The sequence below is a fragment of the Orcinus orca genome, chromosome 10 (assembly GCF_937001465.1).
Source record: "Orcinus orca chromosome 10, mOrcOrc1.1, whole genome shotgun sequence".
Lineage (NCBI taxonomy): Eukaryota > Metazoa > Chordata > Mammalia > Artiodactyla > Delphinidae > Orcinus > Orcinus orca.
The window spans coordinates 93,459,759-93,482,326 of NC_064568.1; the positions used below are offsets into that span (position 1 = coordinate 93,459,759).

At 47.2% G+C, this 22,568-nt stretch overlaps 2 protein-coding genes across 10 annotated transcripts in view; one reads left to right on the plus strand and one right to left on the minus strand.

Annotated features, from left to right (window-relative positions):
* Positions 1-7,753, plus strand: part of ATXN1 (ataxin 1) — a 409,623-nt gene extending 401,870 nt beyond the window's left edge. For 7 of the 8 annotated variants that reach the window (XM_049716362.1, XM_033434914.2, XM_033434925.2 and 4 more), the window contains 2 exons: positions 103-625; positions 6,724-7,753. In XM_049716362.1, the coding sequence (XP_049572319.1) occupies positions 103-625; positions 6,724-6,944 (744 nt within the window). In that variant the 3' untranslated portion in view covers positions 6,945-7,753. Of the gene's footprint in view, positions 1-102; positions 4,473-6,723 lie in introns of those variants that run through there. The other variant, XM_033434930.2, reaches the window with a different exon arrangement.
* A 2,886-nt stretch (positions 7,754-10,639) lies between these two features.
* Positions 10,640-22,568, minus strand: part of GMPR (guanosine monophosphate reductase) — a 41,467-nt gene continuing 29,538 nt past the window's right edge. For both annotated transcript variants that reach the window (XM_049716370.1, XM_049716369.1), the window contains exons 7-9: positions 18,479-18,521; positions 16,168-16,327; positions 10,640-11,075 (exon numbers count right to left, since the gene is read on the minus strand). In XM_049716370.1, coding sequence (XP_049572327.1) covers positions 10,895-11,075; positions 16,168-16,327; positions 18,479-18,521 — 384 coding nt within the window. In that variant the 3' untranslated portion in view covers positions 10,640-10,894. The remainder of the gene's footprint in view (positions 11,076-16,167; positions 16,328-18,478; positions 18,522-22,568) is intronic.

Here is a 22,568-nt window from a genome sequence, read left to right on the forward strand (position 1 = left end):
ATATGTATGTCTGTGTACGTGTAATGTATACAATAAAACAAGAATAAAATGTCTTCATTTCTTCCTTCCCTTCCCTCTCCCTGTCTCTCACTGTTCCCACAGGTCAGCGTGGAAGTTTTGGTAGAGTATCCTTTTTTTGTGTTTGGACAGGGCTGGTCATCCTGTTGCCCGGAGAGAACCAGCCAGCTCTTTGATTTGCCGTGTTCTAAACTCTCCGTTGGGGATGTCTGTATCTCGCTCACCCTCAAGAACCTGAAGAATGGCTCTGTTAAAAAGGGCCAGGCCGTGGATCCCGCCAGTGTCCTGCTGAAGCACTCAAAGACCGACGGCCTCGCGGGCAGTAGACACAGGTACGCCGAGCAGGAAAACGGGATCAATCAGGGAAGTGCCCAGATGCTCTCTGAGAATGGCGAACTGAAGTTTCCAGAAAAAATTGGATTGCCTGCCGTGCCCTTGCTCACCAAAATAGAACCCAGCAAGCCCGCGGCCACGAGGAAGAGGAGGTGGTCGGCGCCGGAGAGCCGCAAACTGGAGAAGTCGGAAGACGAGCCACCTTTGACTCTTCCTAAGCCTTCTCTCATTTCTCAGGAGGTTAAGATTTGCATTGAAGGCCGCTCTAATGTAGGCAAGTAGAGGCCGTGTGGGGAAAGGAAATCTGGCCCTCCTTTATCATTTGTATCCAGATTACTGTACTGTAGGCTAAATAACACAGTATTTACATGTTATCCTCTTACTTTAGGGTTCTGTTATAACCTTGTCCTTAGAGTTACAGCGGGGGTTGGGCAGGAGATGGTGCATATGCTTTTTCCACGCGTGTCTCTCAGTGGGGTGGGCAGGCAGGGGCTGGGGCAGGTCCAGCCCGGGCTCTGGGCGGGCGTCCTGGTGGAAATGAACGTGGCCTCACGGTGCCTGCCTTTTCTAGCAGTGCAGATGCACCCATGGGGTGCCGACTTCTCCCGGTTTCAGGACAACGGGCTGCAGGGGGTGCGTGCGTGCGTGCAAGTGAGGGTGCCCCAGTGCCACGGCAGGTGAGGGTCTCTTTCTCTCTGCCTCGCTCTCTCTTGCTCTCAGCACGGGATTGGAGGTCCAGGGGAATGTCCTCATGAGGTTCTCACGTGCAAAATCAGCATCAGGACCCCAGGTTCAGGGCATCCCAGAGAGGCCGTCAGACAGCAGATGGAAAACTAACCGTGTAAAAGAACATTTTTTTTCCTCCAACATATTTTACAATAAAAGCGACTTTTAATCATAGAGATATATATTCCCCCCATGGGGCCTGACTGCACTGATATTTTTTTAAATATGGGATTTCGTTTCTGCTTTACTAGTGCAGTGATGTCTCCAGGGCATCGTGGTGGGCAGGGCAGCCCCCGCTGCCATCGCTCCGCACCCGGGGGGTGGGCAGCAGGGGTGGCGGAGAGTGAAACCCACCCTGGTCTCTGTGCAGTGTTAGGAAAACCAATCAGGTTAATCGCATTGACTTCACTCCCAAGAGATAGACACAAGAGAGCCGCGGAAGCTCTTCGCATTGGGTTTGCAAATCTTCTGTCTTTTAACTCTAGTACTGTTTATAGTTCATGACTATGGACAACTCGGGTGCCACTTTTTTCAGATTCCAGTGTGACGTGAGGAATTAGATTTTGAAGATGAGCATATATATTACTATCTCTAAGCACTTAAAATACTGTTCACACTTTATTACCAAGCATCTTGGTCTCTCATTCAACAAGTACTGTATCTCACTTTAAACTCTTTGGGAAGAAAAACTAAGTTGCTTTCTTTTTTTTTCAACACTGTAACTACATTTCAGCTCTGCAGAGTTTCTCACGGAGCAAGATGTTGAAAGTTTCAATGTGGTTTAATGGGATGAATGTGAATTTTGAACTAGTATGTGACAATGAATGACCACCAAGTACAGCCTGACAGGAGGCACTCTTCACTTTGATGTTTGAGAAGGAATTAAAAGCATATGCAGAGCTGGCAGAGGAACTGAGAGGAAAGGGATGGAAAAAAGAATACTCACTTTTGTCCAGTGTTTTTCTTTTTAAGACGAACTTTTAAAGAACCTTGCGATTTGCACATCTTGAGTTTATAATTTGTGTGATATTCCTGCAGTTTTTATCCAATAACATTGTGGGAAAGGTTTGGGGGACTGAACGAGCATAAATAAATGTAGCAAAATTACTTTCTAACCTGCCTAAACTCTAGGCCATTTTATAAGGTTATGTTACTTTCAGAATTCATTTTGGTCTTCTTACCGCATCTGTCACATAAAACCAGGTCTTAGCAGGACAACTCTGAGAATTTTCTTCAGATTCATTGAGAGAGTTTTCCATAAAGACGTTTATGTATGTGAGCAAGTTTTTTTTTTTTTTTAAAAGAAAACGATTACTTTGTTGTTGTTACTGATGTTATTTTCAGAATGACTTTTATTTTTCCATCTGAAATCAATTCAAGATTTAATGTTTGGTACAAACCCAGAAAAGGGTATTTCACAGTTGAAACCTTTTATTCCCAGAGATCTGAAATATTGTTTGTGGGTTTTGAGTGTGCATTTTAAAGTGCTTTAAAAAAAAATGTTTTATAAGGAGGGAGAAATTTTTAAATATCCTTACTTGGAATGGCTGCAACTTACCTGAACAAATACCTGATTTTTCTTTTACCATTGAGAATAGTACTTTTTCCATTTCACCAATTAAAAAAAAATTCTCATGTCAACCCACATTTTGGCTATCTAGTATTCACATTTAGCTCTCAGCAGAACTAATGATTTTTACAAACCATTTTCTGGGGTGTACCAAAAACATTGGAATAGGTTTAGAATAGCTAGATCCAGTCCTTGACTTTCTTTGATTTTCATTACCCTCTCAGCATGCTAGCGGAGAGCTGGGTGAGTCCATTCTTGCAGTCATATTGCTTATTTAGTGCTGTATTTTTTTAAATGTCTCTGTTCAGAGAACTTGCTTAATCTTCCATATATTCTGCTCAGGGCACTTGCAATTATTAGGCTTTGTTTTTCTTTTTGTTTTGATGGTAAGAGGAATATGGGGCTGCCATTATAGACTTTGTCCTCATCAGTACCACTAATTACAGCAACTCATGTGGACTCAGAGAAACACCCACCACCTTCTGGCTTCTCTCGAGTATCGAACTAACTGGATCCACACCTCCAACACTAAAATGGGAAAACATAACATGGTTTGGAGCAATAGGAACATCATCATCGTTTTTGTGCTTCTATTTCAGGTATAGGAATTATCAAATAATTGGTTCTTTCTAAACATTGTCCCGTTTCACTTTCTTGCTTCTTTAGCACGTGCAATACTTTCCGTGCCAATAGAGTCTGATCAGTGTGCTCTAGAGGAAGCTCAGACCCTTTTGGCTTTTTCCTTACTCGGTCCCTCTTTCCTGTTCTGGCCAGAGAAGGGCTGGAAGGAAGGAGCCAGGAAGGGGAGGGCCTCCTGCTGCGCGTTTGCCCCGCTGCGGATGCCGAATCCTGGGGCAGGGAGCTTTCTTTCGGGAGCCCTGTCTGCCGCCTTGTTGCAGAAAGAGCAAAGCAAAGGAGGTGGAAGGGGAGAAGGGCACTTCCCCCGTCACCACGAGGAGTAGCGAATGTGCAGTGCAGACGGGAGGGAGACAGAGTCCTTTCTGAGGCGCACTCTGGAGCAATAGTGCCAGGATCAACCCATGTTCCACGATCTTTTCCGCGAGTGGGCAGGTCTGTGTCCTTGCGACTTCGAGCCGAGCCTCTGGGCGCGGGCAGGAAGCGTGGCCCGCCGTGTGCGCGCCTTCCAAGCGTCCGGCCGGTGGCTACGGAAGGGGCCACCTGCGAACAGTGGTCACCACTCCTTTGTGGCAGCTCTCTCTTCAAATAGAACATCCAGAGGACAGGGGCCTCCTCTTGTTTGCAGACGCTGGCGAGCCCCAAGGCTCCCAGAGCAGCCTTTGTCACTGCGCCTGCGTAGCCGACCTAACGATGACAGGCATAGAAACCCTTCCGTGCCGTGCAGCTCACGAGGATCAGCCATGTGCCTCTGTACTGTGTCCACTTTGCAATATTTACTGAACCCGTCTTTCGTTCTTCTTTCTTTCCTGTTTTCCATTTTGAAACTAATAACAGCAGGCCTTTTGGCGTTTACAGTGGAACACAATCACCAAGAAATTAGTCAGGGCGAAAAGAAAAAAAATAACAATTAACCAACAAACATGAACCTCTCTTTATAGGGATTTCTAAATACATAAAATGACTGTTCCTTCCTTAGAATGTTTTAACGTAAGAATTATTTCAGTTTGTCTGGGCCACATTGGGGGTGAGGTGGGGATACAGAGATGGATACCACTTACCTCAAATCTTTTAAAGTGGAAATCCAAAATTGCTTTTTCATTTGGACGTTCAGGATAATTTTCTATGTTGGTCAATTTTTTTGTCTTTTCCAACTCACCCAGTTTGTTTTGGGATGATTTTTTTTTTTCATTGCTGTCGTCAATCCCATTTCTCACTCTGAATCATGACCCTTTGTGTTTTCTGTTAGGTGAGTGTGTTGGGTTTTGTCCCCCACCGGGAAGTGGCAGCACCCCTCCTTCTCCCCTCTAAGGAACTCTGCGGAACCTTTCACACCTCTAACTCAGGGACGGGGCTGGCGTGTGTGTGGTACACTGATGTGTCCAGAAGCAGCACTTTGACTCTTCTGGAGTAGGGATGTACAACTTCAAGGAATGTTTGGATTTCCTGCATCTTGTGGATTTCTCCTTAGATACTGCATAGATTGCAATATAATGCTGCATGTTCGAGATGAACAGTAGCTCCTAGTAATCATAAAATCCACTCTTTGCACATAGTTTGATCTTTACTGAAATACGTTGCCAAAATTTATTTTTGTTGTGTAGCTTTGGAATTTTTGTTTGTTTTTTTTTAAGGAAACAATTGATAATACCCTTTAACATCTGTGACTACTAAGGAAACCTATTTCATAGAGAGAGAAAAAGAATCTCAAATGCTTTTGAAGACACTAATGCCATGCTATTTCAGATCTGGGTGAAGCAGCAGAGCTCTGTGGACTGAAGGCCAGGCTTTTTGAGCTGTGCTGGTTGTCATGGCCACTGTTTCATGAACTGCAGGCAGCTCAGCAAAAACCATGGTCTGTTTTCTCCTAAAACCCTTTGCACTTCCTATCTCCTAGTCACCCGAGATGATCCCAGGTGTAAAAAGGGCCAGCGGTCTCTGTGGCCCAATCCAGCTTCTTCGGGGTGATGTGAAAGCAAAGGGAATTACGCTTTTTTGGTTTTTAAAGTGAAGTGGAGGTCTTTGCTTCCACCTTGTTTTCGACCCAGAATTTCTGAAATAGAGAATTTTAAGAACACATCCAGTAATAACTATACAGAGAATATACTTTTTTATAAAGCACATGCATATGCCATTGTGTTGGGTTGGTTTCCTCTTTTTTTCCATGGACAGTGTTGTGTTTCTGTTGATAGGGAAACTCCAAACTGTTTGCACACCTCTACTCCGGAGCTGAGATTTCTTTTACATAGATGACCTCGCTTCAAATACGTTACCTTACTGATAGGATCTTTTCTTGTAGCACTATACCTTGTGGGATTTTTTTTTTTTTTAATGTACACCTAATTTGAGAAGCTGAAGAAAAAAACCTTTGAAGCACTCACTTTGAGGAGTACAGGTAATGTTTTTAAAAATTGCACAAAAGAAAAATGAATGTCGAAATGATTCATTCAGTGTTTGAAAGATATGGATCTGTTGAAACAATGAGTTTCATACTTGTTTGTAAAAAAAAAAAAAACATAAAGGTTGAAAGTTACATGTTTTTTTTGTATATAGAAATGTGTCATGTCTAAATGATCAGATTTGTATGGTTATGGCCTGGAAGAATTACTACGTAAAAGGCTCTTCAACTATACCTATGCTTCCTCTATGTTTCTGTTACATAGAACCCTCTTCTGAGGGAGAGTAACTCTGTATTCTGCAATTTGAGAATACTGTTCATTCCTATGCCGAAAGTACTTCTCTGAGCTCCCTTTCTTAAACTCTTAAGCCATTGCAACTCCTTTTTCTTCAGAGATGATGATTGACATTTTCAGCACTTCCTGTTCCAGTAAACCCAAAGAATATAATTCTGAACAAGAAGTGTTTGTAACAAGGGATCCTAGCTACCAAGAAAACAGGACTCATCACGAGGACACACACACAAAAACGTTCAGCCTTCTTTCCCCCCGACACCTCAGTTCAATGGGGGGGTGGGGTAAAACAAGGATTTCAGTTGAAATGCCTTGTTTTACTTTGGTTTTGATTTCTTCTTTACTATTAAGAGGCCAAAATAAATGTGGAGCAACTTCTCAGAAGTCATATTCTGTCCAGAAATCAAGTTAGCCAGCAGAAACTGGACAGCTGGGGGGATACTGAGCAAATCTCCCTCTAATTCTTAAATTCAGAATCTCAGCCCTTCCCTTACCGTTACATGCGACGTTTCTGGTAGCTGACGTTTACCTGTACGATGGCGGGAGGGGACAGCAGCTTCAGTTTTTCATATCCTCATGACTCGCATACAAATGGTTCAGCTGTATTAAAATTAAGTGCTTTTTGGCCAATAGGTAGTATCTATACAGTAACAGTCTCTTAAGAATTCCTGTCACTTTTCTTATCTGAAAGGACTCCAGTCTTCCACTGCAGATAATTGGAGATTTCACCCAAGTTTTCTTTCCCTTTAGTTTGTTCGTTTGCTGTTGGGATGGCCGATGAGCCAGTCTCCTTTTCCATGGCCAGTCTGAAGGCCCCCTTTGGAAGCGCTGTTTACAGTCATCCTTGCCGAGGTAACATTCTGTCCTCTGGAATAGCAAAGCTGAGCGGTTACCAAGCTGGGTGTGTAGGTTTCCTCTGCTTCTTACGTGAACCGCCTACTCGTAAATCATCCGGTCCAGGAGTGGGGTGAATTCTTTAGTCAGTGAACATTAAACTTGATACCTGTGCATTCAGTTCTGTGAATAACTGCCCTTTTGGCCTTTCGGGGAGGTTTCTTCCTCCTCGGCCTTCACTGCTCCCTGTAAACCCAAATCAGTGTCAGCTGAAAGGCTCCAGCTGAGCCCAGCCAGTATTCGTGGTGGCCTTCGGTTAAGATGAGAGTCCTAATTTCTAGCCAGTGGGGTCCTGGTCCCAGAGCCATCTCTGAGAGTCACACTGTTGCATTTTTTAGTATCAGCTCACGACCCACCAACCTCCCCATCATACGCCTCCCACCGGCCAAGGGAAAAAGAGACACTAGACCTCTGAGGGCACTATCAGACTGACATGGCCAGTACAGAGGAGAACTAGGGAAGGAATGATGTTTTGCACCTTATTGAAAAGAAAATTTTAAGTGCATACATAGTTAAGAGCTTCTATCATGACAGGAGAACTTTTTTCCATATGCGTGCATACTCTCTGTAATTCCAGTGTAAAATATTGTACTTGCACTAGCTTTTTTAAAACGAATATTAAAAACAATGGAAGAGTTCATATTCTATTTTCTAATCGTGGTGTGTCTGTTTGTAGGATACACTCGAGTCTGTTTATTGAATTTTATGGTCCCTTTCTTTGACGGTGCTTGCAGGTTTTCTAGGTAGAAATTATTTCATTATTATAATAAAACAATGTTTGATTCAAAATTTGAACAAAATTGTTTTAAATAAATTGTCTGTATACCAGTACAAGTTTATTGTTTCAGTATACTCGTACTAATAAAATAACAGTGCCAATTGCAAATGTGTCTTTGCCTTGTGTTAGGTCCTCGGAGGAAGACGAGGCTGAGGATATGGTCGTAATTCCTCCCTCTTACTTAAGCTGCTGTCATCACTGGGTAGGTGTGCGGTGGAGAGGGTGACGTGAGGCATTGCCTTTCCTAGTAATTTTGGGGGTGGGGAGAGGGTTGTTGGTCTTGCTTGAGAGGAGATTCTGAGATAAAAGGCATCTGATGTCAATCAGACATCAGATGATAAATGATAAAAGGCATCATTTCAACATCTGATGTCTTGGCTGGTTCCGTTCATGTTTACTCCTCCTATCTGAGCGTTGCTGTTTGTAAGAGATGAGATAACTTTTGTTTTTCAACAGTATTTGGCATCTTTGTTGGCTCACAGAGCATTATCCATCCATTTCTGTACATTTTTGCTGTACACTGGTTAGTTGTCTGAAGGTGGAAAGTTCATTCGTGTTTCCTGTAGTTCATCCCTGTTAGAAACGCAGAGGTTTGCACGGTGCCCAGTCTCAGATAGATGAGGCTCAGCAGTTGCCCCAGAAACTAGTTCCTCCAGGGCCCAAGCAGGTGAAGCCCTCTGCCCGCATCTGCACGCGTGGCTACCAAATCCTTCCAGCCCTAAGGGTCTGCAGAGCTGGAAGAGCGCTCTCGGCATTAAATCCAGAGTTGTCGCTTAGCCCAGGCAGGGACGGGTAACTCCTTTCCTGTTACTGCCTTCTTGCTTCACGGATGGGGACATCTCACCAGGACTCTCCTTTAGGACTTAAGAGTTGCGGTTCCGACGCATTGTGAATGCTAGTGTGTGAGAGAGAGAACGTTGGTGTGTAAACTAGCAGTGATGAGCTGAGCCTTGTAACCCAGACAGGAAGGCTGCCCAAGTCCTCACCCTCCAGAGCGTTCTGGGCAGACGTGGGCAAGTCTGGCGAAGCGGGCTGAACCACTGCCTTCCCTGCTGTTTGTTTTAATATTAGATGCTAAAGGTCCTGACAAGTTTGGGGTCCGGTAGCTGTGAGACTTACCTGAAGCAGTCATACTGATTAGAGAAAAGCCTTGGCTTCACATGCTGCAATGAGGCAGACCTGGAAACCACCAGAAGCACGGCAGGAGCCCACAGGTGGAGCTGCCTAAGGTGAATGGCATCTAGTCACTGGCACCCACCCCTGCACAGGAAGCCCTGCAGTCAGCAGGCTCCCCCATGCCCACGGCTACTAGAGGCAAGAGACGAACTTGCAGCAGGTAAGGGGCCCTTAGAAGTGAAACCTCTGCTTCAAAATGATCCTGATGAGGTTTTTGGCTTCTGCAGTCAGTCATGTTTTCGCTCCCCTAAAAACCAGGTGAGCGAGGGACCTGCCTTCCTGGAAACAAAGAGCAGGTAGTCTGCAAAATGTTTGCACAAGATGGATCAAGCAGGTGCCCATCACCGTGGAGAGGACTGCCCAAAGGGGTGCCGTCGTGTGCTCCAGCCTGATGAGAGAAGGTGACCCCCAAAAGCCAAGACCAGGAGCGTGGAGAACGATGCCATTCTGGAAGTTTCCTTATTACTTACTGCTCGTCCATTTTAATGGACTTAAGACTTCTCCACTTCTCTCCCTTATTTTGCAAATAATGAATCTCTTGCAGCTAACACACTAGAGGGCTCAAGTGTCAAACACGTCTTCCACAGGAACGGCATGGGGCTTACACCTCAGACAAGCAGACAGAAGAAGTGGGGTGCTTCCAGCAATGCCCCACATCTTGATGTTCCACATCCTCTACACCCTCATCTCAAATGTGTAGCCGTTCGTGTTTCTACAAGTATAAGAAGTATTCTGAATGGATTGAGGCGCAAAAAGCATTACAACGGAGTTCAAGTTGCTGGACCTTTAAAGGTATTCTTCTAAGACTAAACTCCGCCCTGTAAGTTCCTGGAGTGCCGTGGTTTGGTTGGATTCCTCACACGGTGTCAGTCACCATGGACATCACACAATTAATTCGCTCTTACACAGTAGGAGCGTGTGGCTCCTTTCTGCTCCAGGGCTGTCGCTTGTCTTTTCAGAGAGCATTTAACTCCCGTATCTGCTGCTTTAGCCTTGTTTAAAAGGAGATAAAGTACAATACCCTGGGCTGCATACACCTCCCGGTCCTAATATTCAAATAATGCTTCAAAAGAAGTGGCCGGGCGTCATCAATTCATCCGTGTTCACGGTTTAGACAAGTGTCACAGTGGACTGCTGTGGGAGCCCTGCCAAGGCCACGGGTCCTTTCTCCAAGGAAGTACCACTGTCACCAATGAACAGACCCTTATACAGTAGTGCCCAGTGGTCCTTCCTGGAAACCGTGACAAGGAAACGGTTCTAGCTCAGATTTTAAACCAATGCCTTTTAGGAAGGCACTGCTCAAGGTTTTGGTTGCTTTCCAGTGGGACTCTCTACCTGCCAACTTTTCAGCGGATACCTTTCAATAAAAGATCTCATGGAACTTCAAAATAATATTCTGTCTTCGAGAGGCCAACCCGATGAGCCAGAACGGAGGAGGAGAGGGAAGAGATGGGGGAAAACAAACCAAATGAAAAACCAGGATGGGGACAGCTTCCTAGAAGCAGCAGCAATAGAGGACCTGCTCCCAAAAGGCACGTGCAAGGAAGGTGGTGGAAACACGTCACCGCACCTTGGGGGCACCTGCCGGAATCAGATTCTTCAGGTTCACCTGTCAACTGCTTTTGTTCTTTTCCAGCAACCGAAAGCTGGATGGAGGGGATGCCGGTTCCTCTAGCTGTGGTTCCCCCCAATCTTTCCCTCCCGCCCTCCCCTCCCCAGGTACCTTGACCGCCAAAAACCAAGCGTGGGAAGAAGGCAGAAAACCCCCCAGCTCCCCCGACCACTTGGTCCTGCAAATGCAGACTCCAGCACGCAGGCAAGTCTTCATAGCATTATATTAAAGTGAAACCATTTTCTTAAAAAAAAAAAGGAAAGAAAAGAAAAAGGCGTGAGTGTTAGTTTTAACAAGGAGGTTACACGTTCTGGGCAGCTAAGCTCCAACCGCTGACCCAGGAAGTGCCTTGCTTCTGGGATCAGCCGGAACCTCTGCCGTCCCAGGAGGAGGGGGATGGGAAAGCAGGCCTGTGCAGACGCTTCCGGCGGCTGGAGGTCGTCTCGTCCTTGATCTCGAGGTTAGCTGAACATGGTGTTGTGCTGCTGGGTCACCCGGATGAACGTCGCCCTCCTGCTGAGCTCTTTGAGTTTGGCGGCCCCTACGTAGGTGCAGGTAGACCTCAGTCCTCCGAGTATGTCCAGAATAGTGTCCTTGACGTCCCCTTTGTAAGGCACTTCCACGGTCTTGCCCTCAGAGGCTCTGGAAGAAAAAGGGAGGTTTTTTCTTTCAATCTGGTTCTTTTCCCTTAAGAAGCCGGCCAGAAGGATTCCTAGCCGTAGCCCAAGGCACTCGGGCAGCGACACGCCACCTTCCAACCCCACGCCCGCATCGGCCTTGCTGCACACGCCACGCAGGTCAGGCCAGCATCTCAGAGGAAGGCACTCCTCCTACCCAAGATGCGTGACCTCGCTGCTGGCTGCCCAGAGCCCGTCAGCAACCCTGGAAGAGTCACAGACCCGGACCGTCACCCCGGAGGGCGACGTCCTCCCCAGCAGTGTGCACTACTCCGTCCCCATCGAAAACCGGCCCCGCCTTTCCAGTCTCTGTTCATGTTGTACACACACCTCCAACTGACCCAGAGCCCCAGAATACCTACGGGACAGCGGAACAGACCTCCTGACCACTGCCCACCAGCGTCTCTCCTGCTTGCTCTCCCTGATCAACAACGGAACAAGCCCAGAGCGTCCCTCCCCAACCCCTGCCAGCTCTCCAGTCAGGGTCAGACAGAGCACCTTCACAGGGGACAAGCTGGAGAGGAGGAGGGAAGGGATGGAGAAAAGGGACAAGTCAAGCACCGTGAGGTGACGTGGAAACTTCCGCTAGTAAGGTTAGTGGCTCCACTCACACAGCCTGTCTTCCCAGGGCCCTTGTTGGGTGCCCCTGCCCCCAGGCCCCAGCTCACCACCCTGTGTCTGCACAAATCACTATGCCTGTTGTCCCGGGCGTGGCGCGGGCCTCCTGAAAGGTGGAACCAGAGCAGAATTAAGGACTTTCTCAGCACCGGAGGCTGCAGGGCTTTGGTTAGCGTCTTCTGAGTTTTCAGGGGGACACTGAGAAATTCAGAAGAGCTGGCACGTGGCACCAACACTAGAGCACATCTGTCCTTGCTGAGTCTAACACTGCTGATTCCACGTCACGTCCCCTTACTGCAAGATGGAGATACAATCCAGACTTGCTTTAGGAGGGACATTACAAGAAGGAGCTCTCCAATCCATGCATCTAAAGGTCAGGCCGTCTGGAAATTTTAACGATTAACTAAATTCTGGAACTTTCTTTAGCTGGTCTCTTCAACTGAAAAAGTAGCATCTCTTGATCAAAAAGTTATTACCTAGAATTTCAAAAGGGTAGTAATTCTTGAGCATTGCAATCTACACCTGCAAGACTACCCTCGGGTGAAATCTAGCAACTTAAACCATCCAGCAGACCAAGGGCTGGCCTAGTTAGTGGCTGGTTTACAGCACCAAGTTCACGAAGCCGGCCCCTGGCCACACCCAAGATGACTGGCGTCACTGCACTCTGTGAGCAGGGACCAACACGCGCACGTGTGCCTGAAGTGATGGCCCTTTCATCTTTTAAAAGCGGTTTCCATGGCCTTCCCGAGGCTTACTGGACATCCTCCAGTTCCTCAGCATTGCTTCTTTGCTAAGTGGTGATGGCATCTTTTACAAGTCACTTATCGTTGATGCCCAAGTCTTCTCATCTGTAAAATGAAGGGCTCTGATCTGTCTCCCAAGGACAGCAAGAGAACTAAGTGGGTAATGAGTGGGAAAGAACTAGTAAAGCATAAATAACTCTGCCTTAATTAAATACAACATCAAAGACGGAGAATCATTCTCAGGAAGACATCAGGTGCTGGGAGGGAGGGAGACAGACAGAGTCAGACCTAGAGAGAGAGAACACAGATGCAGCCTACAGGGCTCAGGCTGCCTCTGGATTAAGGTACTTCAGCACTTTCCTTCCTTGGCTAAGATTTGAATCCAATTCTGGAACTGAGTCTTGATACTCCCAAATCTTCTGTTTTCTTTTTTGTTTAAACCCTGCTGAAATCACAGGAGAGGATTTTTTTTTTTCCCAGCTCCTTGGCTTCTGTTCACCCTCGAGTCTGGTCTGGCCTTCCCTACCTACTTTTCTTAGAACCCAAAACAGATGCATCGGCTAGAGGGCAAAAAATGTCCTCCAGGCAAAGCAACTGACTGTCACGGAATCGCAACAGCTCCACTTCCGGACCAGCACATAGGAGACAGGCATGGGCCCTTGAACAGTGACACTGGTCACTGGCAAAGCATTAAATAAGCTTCTTGGCCAGAGGTCCAGGTCGGATGTGAGACAGTAAACCCCTCCCCTTCTCTCCCACAACACACTGTACAGCCTTCTCCGTCAGTCACCACACAGGAGAAAGAGGCCTTCGGAGGCGGTGTGGACGGGGCGTGTCCCTCTTGCTTGGACTGTCTGCAGTTTCCAGAATGAAGGTATAAATGTAGTCCCCTGCTCTCCTCCTTCCCACCGTGCTGTTCGCATACCACAACATCACTGATACTGAGATCCCCCCCCAAAAAGAGGATTGAAGTCAGCCTACCAGTACCCAAGGAACAGAGCTTCGGGGGGGGGGGTAACCCACCCCTCCTGCCCTCCCACCCACCTGAAAATCTCAGTGCAGTTGAGCTGTGTACCTCTAGGTTGGCTCAAACCTTACACAATCCATCTGACTCCCACACCTTCACTGTAAGCTTTTGGGTGTGGAATAAGTGGTAGGAAATGGAGGTTATCAGCGCATGGCAGGGGTCTTGAGTTTCCATCCTTCTAAGGACATCCTTCTAAGGATGCAGGGCCTCCTGTCCTATGTACAGCTTGTCATCAGTGCAAACTCTGATGAGAAGCAATGACAGACTATGGAGCAGGGCGAGACAGTGGGTATATTCTGTCACAACGTTCTTAAAACACACGTGCACACAATTAAAATGGAAGTGGAGCAGATAAGCAGACGTGAGCATCCCTTCTGCACAGTAACATAATTAAATGCCTAAAAATACTGCCTGTGTCAACTGCTTGAGCCCAGAGGCAGGGAAGAGTCCTGTGGGAGCCACTGCAGGTGACACACAGCACTCTTCCCAAAAGGCCTGACCTCTGTGAGGTGGTCTCGCCCACCCCTGTATCATATGCAGTGGGAGACCCATCCTTCTGCCTGCCACTTCTAGCCTGACTCATCTCAGGCTCCACACCAGCTCTATCAGGACAAGGCTGTGATATCAGGACAAGGCCTGGAAGTCTGGAGGGTCCCCTACTCACACATACCTACTCACACATACCCCTAGTTCCATTTCCAACTTATCCCCAAGTACTTCTGCTCTGCACTGCCTTTCTGGGGCCCCAAACACTGCAAAGCCTGGTTGGATGAAAATTATAGCTACTTTCAAAGAGGCAAGATATGTTTTCTAATCAAAGATGACACAAACAAATGGAAAGATATACCATGTTCTTGGATTGGAAAAATAAATATTGTCAAAATTACTATACTACTCAAGGTAATTTATGTATTCAGTGCAATCCCTATCAAATTACTAATGGCATTTTTCACAGAACTAGGACAAAAAAATCTTAAAATTTGTATGGAGACACAAGATAACCAAAGCAGTCTCGAGAAAGAAAAAGTTGGAGGAATCAGGCTCCCTGACTTCATAGTACGGGCACAAAAATAGAAATATAGATCAATGGAACAGGACAGAAAGCCCAGAATAAACCCACACGCCTATGGTCAATTAATCTACAACAACGGAGGCAAGACTATACAATCGAGAAAAGACAGCCTCCTCACTAAGTGGTGCTGGGAACTGGACAACTACATGTAAAAAAATGAAATTAGAACATTCTTTAGCACCATACACAAAAATAAAACGGATTAAAGACCTAAATGTAAGACCGGATACCATAAAACTCTTAGAGGAAAACACAGGCAGAACACTCTGACATAAATCACAGCAAGATCCTTTCTGACCCACCTCCTAGAGAAATGGAAATAAAAACAAAAATCAACAAATGGGACCTAATGAAACTTAAAAGCTTTTGCACAGCAAAGGAAACCAGAAACAAGATGAAAAGACAACCCTCAGAATGGGAGAAAATATGCAAAATATGTGACCAACAAGGGATTAATCTTCAAAATTTACAAACAGCTCATGTGGCTCAATACTGAAAAAAACAACCCAATCAAAAAATGGGCAGAAGACGTAAACAGACATTTCTCCAAAGAAGACATACAGATGGCCAAGAAGCACATGAAAAGATTCTCGACATTGCTAATTATTAGAGAAATGCAAATCAAAACTACAATGAGATATTACCTCACACCAGTCAGAATGGCCATCATCAAGAAGTCTACAAACAATAAATGCTGGAGAGGATATGGAAGAAAGGGAACCCTCCTGCACTGTTGGTGGGAATGTACATTGGTACAGCCACTATGGAGTACAGTATGGAGGTTCCTTAAGAAACTAAAAATAGAGCTACCATATGATCAAGCAATCCCACTCCTGGGCATATATCCAGAGGAAAACATGGTTCGAAAGGATACATGCACCCCCAATGTTCATTGTAGCACTGTTTACAATAGCCAAGACATGGAAGCAACCTAAATGTCCATATACTCCATAAAGAAGATGTGGAGTATATATATACAATGGAATATTACTCAGCCATTAAAAAGAATGAAATAATGCCATTTGCAGCAACATGGATGGACCTAGAGGTTATCATACTAAGTGAAGTAAGACAGAGAAAGACAAATCATATATCATGCAAATCTAAAAAAAAAAAAGAGAATGAACTTATGGTTACCAGGAAGGAAGGGTTGGGGGTAGGGATAGGTTGGGAGTTTGGGATTGACATGTACACACTGCTATATTTAAAACACATAACCAACAAAGACCTACTGTATAGCACAGGGAACGATACTCAATATTTTGTAATAATCTATAAGGAGAAAGAATCTGAAAAAAAATAGATGAATATGTATATATAACTGAATCACTTTGCTGTACACTTGAAACTAACACAACATTGTAAATCAACTGTACTTCAGTAAAAAAAAAAAAAATTAAGCCATACAGTTATTTCTTTAATTGAACATCTTAATTAAGAAATATGTATGTGTTCTAGCTCCTTCCTGTGTGGTACTATAATATAAACAGACTCGCAGTCTTTGAGACCCACTTCCACCCCATTTCTGTAAGGAGCCGGGGAACGCAACCTCACTGGTGACGGCGCTGCCCACCCCCGCTCCACCCACCCTCCATACCTGTACTCCGCAACCCCTCCTGCGTGTTTCTTCATCGCTGTCTCTGAGCTCATCCCATAGAACAGCTTGAGCTTCTGTCCATTCCTCTCGATCACCTCTCCAGCACACTCAGTATGGCCCGAAAACATCCCTCCCAGCATGACAAAATCTGCTCCGGCTCCTGCACTCCGAAGTGGGGACGAAAAGCAGCAGCAGAGAAAAGAGCTCAGAGAAAATCGGCTCCGGAAAGATGCAAGTGCTACCAACTCACCCTCCCTCCTCCTGGCTGTGATCAGAGAAAAGCTCAACCTCCCCACTTGGAAAAAAATTAAGGGCAGATGGGGGCACTGGGTGCTCCAAGCAACAAGTTAGCCTACTGAAGCCTGGGTGGCTAATAACAGTGGACAATCCTTAATGGTTATTGATGACTTCCTATCTATGACCACCTTCCACAGGTCTAACTCTCTGAAAATCAAAGAAACATTAATAATTGGGCAGCACCTCAGCATGTTGTCCAATCTCATACGTAATACAGTAACTCCTCTGCCATGTCCCCATCAGGCATCTGGTCTACCTGAAGCTCTCAGCACTCTCACACAGTATAGATATGAAGGGACCTCAGAACAGACGGAACCTCCTGCACTAGAGCTCGGGCGTGAAGGAGAGAAACCTGTAAGTATGTACGTCATACACATACACACACACATGTGTATACATCCTGTAAAACTCTACCCGCACCTCTGTTGTGATAAACATTTGACTTCCAGAGTAAACAATACCCCATATTAATCACCAAATGACATGAAACTTCCAGGATAGGTACACAGGAGACTGGGGTGTTGAAACTGCCCTCGTAGGTTACGTTGGATCAGGACCACGGATAGTTGGAACGGGGTGGGGCTAACTCCCTGCTGTGTCCTCAGTGTTTACTATAGCACATGGCACATGGGAGATGGGCAGTAACTAGTTGTTAGGAAAGTGAAAGGCACACGTGGAAGAAACAGAAACAGTCACTATTCCCCACCCTCAGCGAGTCCTACTGAGGGTTTATATTCAGAATAGGAGGACATCAGCGTACAGATGCTGTTAAGTAATCACGATGAAGGACAAGGAGAAGCAAACACAGGATCCTCTGAAACGTGACCTTGACTGCTTCCATCTGGTCACTTAAATATTTACAAGAGGACTTTGGGGCGTGCATCAGGTGTTCCAGTCCCTTCCGTCCAGCATGACGGAAGGCAGGGGCTACAGGGCTGGCTCCTGGGCCTGGCAATCAGGCAACCAAGGCCCAGGACCTCTCTACTTGGCAGCAAGCTTTGCAGACTCTTCCCTGCAGGGTCCCTAACGCGACTGCTGGCTCCTTGACCGCCCCCCTGCCGTGATTATAAGGGGGCAGAGGACAACTGGTGTCTGGCCAGGCCTCCCAAAAACCACAACCCCAGGGGCAGATGTAAACAGCAGGAACACAGAGCACAGATCCACTCAAACAATGCTTTGAAGTGGCTTCCAATAATTTTCCTTTCTGAACACTCTCGTGTCCCTTCCTAACCAGCATTTTGCCCCGACCTGGTCCCTCTCCCTCCACAGGCGTGGCTGCGTTTCCTGGGGGAGCGCGGGGAGGGAAAGCTGCCGGAGTGGGAGTCCAGACACCACTTGGGCAGGGTGCACCGTGTGCCCTATCACAAGGGAGCCCGAGACAGAACACCCATCAGTAATAAGTACACGCAGCACAAAAATCAACAGTAGAGACGTCCCTGCCAGCACACATGGCCTCACCTCACAGGTGGGGTTCCCCAGCTGTGCGGCAGCTCAGAGCACAGCACGCAGAGATGCTGGACCTCCCAGTGCCTCCCCAAGAAAACACCTGGCTGGGGCGCCGTGGCCCAGCCCTGCGGGGTCACAGCCAGACGCTGCCGTCCCTGGTGCAACACAGACTCCTCGGCCTGTGGTGAGGAACTGCATCTAGGGCTCCCGTCCCTCCCTCAGGAGTCCCCCCACGTTAGGCTCCAAAGACCCCCTCGCTGAAGTTTCGGTGTCTCAGACCCGATACAGTCCTCTTCCTCGGGTACCCTGAGCTTTCCCAGTGGTGATTGCTGGGCTATGACTTCACCCACTCCTGGCCCACAGGGCAACACCCCTCCATCTATCCCTGGGCACTCGGCCTGCTCTGCCACCAACCGGAACCAAACTGATGCCAGGATCTGGGCCAATCAGGGGCTGAAATCCGCGGAGAGGAAACTCAGGATTGGCCCTGAACTTCCTAACGTGTCTGCCACCTCCTTCCGGCACCCCTGCAGGGAGCTCCCTCCCCTCCCCCTCTGCGGCCTCTTACCAAAGGCTTTGGCGACATCTCCTGGACACGTGCAGCCTCCATCCTTCAAAAAAGAAAGAGCAAAGAGGCTGTCAGTGGGAGCCTGGCCGGCTGTCCCCCTCCCCTGGGGGCACTCGATGGCATCTGCTGGTCCAGCCCCCTCCTCCCACCCCTGCCTGCAGCCAAGCACACAACCCTGAGGGCCAAGGCCCAACGCTCCCCTCACCACCGCACCTTCTGGTCCCCAGGCCCCGTCAGTCCGGTCTCAGGTCTGCACACCCACTGCCTGAACCCCTCCCCACCCCGAGCCGGGCACCTGCACCCCTCCTGGGATGCAGAAGCAGGAACTGCTGAGCGGGCAGGGCGCAGGGGCTGGACCTCATCCTCTGCCAGCCCCTGCTCCACACGCCTGGCCACGGGCCAGCCACATAACCATCATTCAGTGGTCATCGTTCCCCCGCTGCCCGGTGTGAAGTGAGGTTTATTTAGCGCAAAAGCGGAAGTACTTTAGGAGCCAGAGAGGACACTGAATTCGCTCCTTTATACTTCCAGCCACTCCACGTGTCTCTTAGTCACCTTCCTGTAAGGTATCCAGTTACCTCCAAGTCAAACATGCATTCCTGACACCCACTGGACCCACACAGGACCCTACGCTGGTTCAGTGCCTGGTAGGGTTGCCTGACACCTTGGGCTGCCCGGCACAGTTTGGCCGTGGGGCTTATGTTTCAACACCAGGGATCCAGTACAAAGGTACTAGGACACAGACGCATTGTGTTTTCTTACAAGCACAAGAGGCACAAAATAACCAGGCTGCTTACCTCCTATTGGCAATGTGGCCCGTGTGAGGTCCGAGGAGGAAAAGGCCAGAGAGGTGGCCTGGGGTAGCAGCCTGCCCAGCAGGGAGAGGCAAGAAGCAGAGGCACCGGAAGCCGGGGCAGTGCTCGGGGCCGGCGTGATGTGACAGAGCCCAGAACGGGTCTCGGAGGGAAGTGCCTGTCCCCAGGAGGGGGGACACACTTTGGGAAGGACACAGAAGACCCAGGCCACCCGGGCTACCTTGTGTGATGATGGCAGGAAGGTGCGTGCGGCCCTGGAGTTGGAGGGCGTCTCCGTGGAACTGGGACAAACCACTTTACAAATAGCATCTCCAGCTGAGGACGTGGGTCTCTGTGACTCAATCCTTCTTTTCCGATATGCTTTTAGCCCTGTCCCTCCGGGAGCTAGACCTCAAAATACTGCTTCCTTGCTTCTTTGCAATTCTTATCAAAAAGCAGGTGTGAAGGCTCAATCTCTGGCTTTTATGAATATTTACTGACGGCAATTATCTCCTTGATCAAGTACATTATTCACCCGTGGCTTCCCTGACCCTGGAGGGCCACGGGTTCATGAGCAATTGTTTCAGAGGCAGAGTCTCTCCACAGAAGGTACCTGGCCAAGGCCCTTCACGTGAAGGCAGTCAAGGCTCTGTGGATCCTGTTGGTGCTTCAAATCTCCAGCATATTTACTTTCTCTTTCAAAGGTGCAACCCCTCCATGCCCTTCACTTGACCTGCCATTATTTTTAAAGTGCTTTATCTTTTTATCTAAACCAGTTCTTCACAATAGGGTTTCAAACTTATAACCTCAAAAGATTAAATAAACTCATGCTCCCAATAAAAAGGTCCCTAACATGATCTGACTTTAAGAAAAGTGTACTCGGGGCTTCCCTGGTGGCGCAGTGGTTGGGAGTCGGCCTGCCGATGCAGGGGGCGCGGGTTCGTGCCCCGGTCCGGGAGGATCCCACATGCCGCGGAGCGGCTGGGCCCGTGGGCTGTGGCCACTGGGCCTGCGCGTCCGGAGCCTGTGCTCCGCAACGGGAGAGGCCACAACAGTGAGAGGCCCACGTGCCGCAAAAAAAAAAAAAAAAAAAGTTACTCACGTGCACACACACGCACAAAAGTGTGTCCTTAAGTCTTTTGCTCACTCACTAGTGAGTGATTAGCTCGTGACTACTAGGGTGGCTCGTGCTGGCTTCTGAAAATGCCACACTCATGTAGTCAGCGATGAGGCCTGACTCAGAAAGTCTGTGCTCTTGGGGCCCCAAGAAAATGAGGTCTTCTCCCAGGATGGGCCAAAATGTCCACAGTTAATAGGACTTTGTGATGTGCCACAGAGAGGAAGCCATACATAGGGCCTTGTCTGTTCATTGTGCTGTGGTGGGATTTATGAAACATAATGCGGAGCAAACGCGCAGGACTGCAGTTTAACCCAATGCAACCCAAAGTCACATAACGCTTTCCGGCCAAGGAGTCCTCTCCCTACTACCATTTATAGGTAATTTCCAAAAGTGGTTAAAGCATCCTTTCATGTTCTCAGGAGGCAGAGCAGTATGGGGAAACCTCTGCAATCAGACACGCTTACTTTCATACACGAACATGCGTAGCTGCACGGAGTTTTTAAAAAACAACATACAAATATTCCAAGGGCTACTTGTTTTCCAAGAGTGTTAACATATTTTAGTAGAAAAGGCATCACAGGACATGAGTGGTAATTCGATCTGTGAACTCTCAGCATGACCTCTTCTTAAAAATACTTGCCCAGCCCTAAAAGAAGGGGCAGTGAAAAGTCCGCATGCAGTGGGCAGAGGGAATTGTAATCAAGCACCGGCTACGAACAAGGGATTGTTACAAACTTCATTTTTCTGTTCAAACACCACAAGAACCTGAAGCTGATATTTTATAGGTGGGGAAAGACAAAGAGGGAGACTCAGAAAGGTTGAGTGACTTGCCCAAGGTCACACAGCTATAATAATGGAAGAACGAGACTAGAACCCTACTTAAGAGTAAACTCTGAAAACGTCTAGCAGCATACATATAAAAACATTAGCAGTGGTTATCTTAAGATGGCATTTCTATAGAAGCAAAAATAAAGAAACAGGACCTAATCAAACTTGTAAGCTTTTGCACAGCAAAGGAAACCATAAACAAAACCAAAAGACAACCTACGGACTGGGAAAGGATATCTGCAAATGATGCAACCAATAAGGGCTTAATTTTCAAAATATACAAACAGCTCATACAACTCCATAACAAAAAAACAAACACCCCAATCAAAAAAATGGGCAAAAGACCTAAATAAACATTTCTCCAAAGACATACAGATAGCCAACAGGCACATGAAAAGATGCTCATTATCGCTAATTATTAGAGGAATCCAAATCAAAACTACAGTGAGGGGCTTCCCTGGTGGCGCAGTGGTTGAGAGTCCGCCTGCCGATGCAGGGGACGCGGGTTTGTGCCCCGGTTTGGGAAGATCCCACATGCTGCGGAGCGGCTGGGTCCATGAGCCATGGCCGCTGAGCCTGCGCGTCCGGAGCCTGTGCTCCGCAATGGGAGAGGCCACAACAATGAGAGGCCCGCGTACCGCAAAAACAAACAAACAAAAACAAACCAAAAAAACTACAGTGAGGTATCACCTCACACAGGTCAGAATGCCCACCATCAAAAAGTCTACAAATAACGAATGCTGGAGAGGGTGTGGAGGAAAGGGAACCCTCCTACACTGCTGGTGGGAATGTAAATTGGTGCAGCCACTATAGAAAACACTATGGCAGTTCCTTTAAAAACTAAAAATAGAGTTACCATATGGTCCAGAAATTCCACTCCTGGGCATATATGCAGACAAAACTCTAATTTGAAAAGATACATTCACCCCTATGTTCACAGCAGCACTATTCACAATAGCCAAGACATGGAAACAACCTAAACGTCCATCGACACATGAATGGATAAAAAAGATGTGGTACACATACACAATGGAATACTCCTCAGCCATAAAAAAGAATGAAATAATGCCATTCTCAGCAACATGGATGGACCTAGAGATTATCATACTAAGTGAAGTAAGTCAAAAAGAGAAAGACAAATACCATATGATATCACTTATATGTGGAATCTAAAATATGCCACAAATGAACTTATCTATGAAACAGACTCACAGACACAGAGAACAGACTTATGGTTGCCAAGAAGGAGGGGAATGAAGAGTTTGGGATTAATTAGCAGATGCAAACTATTATGTATAAATGGATAAACAACAAGGTCCTACTGTACAGCACAGGAAACTATATCCAA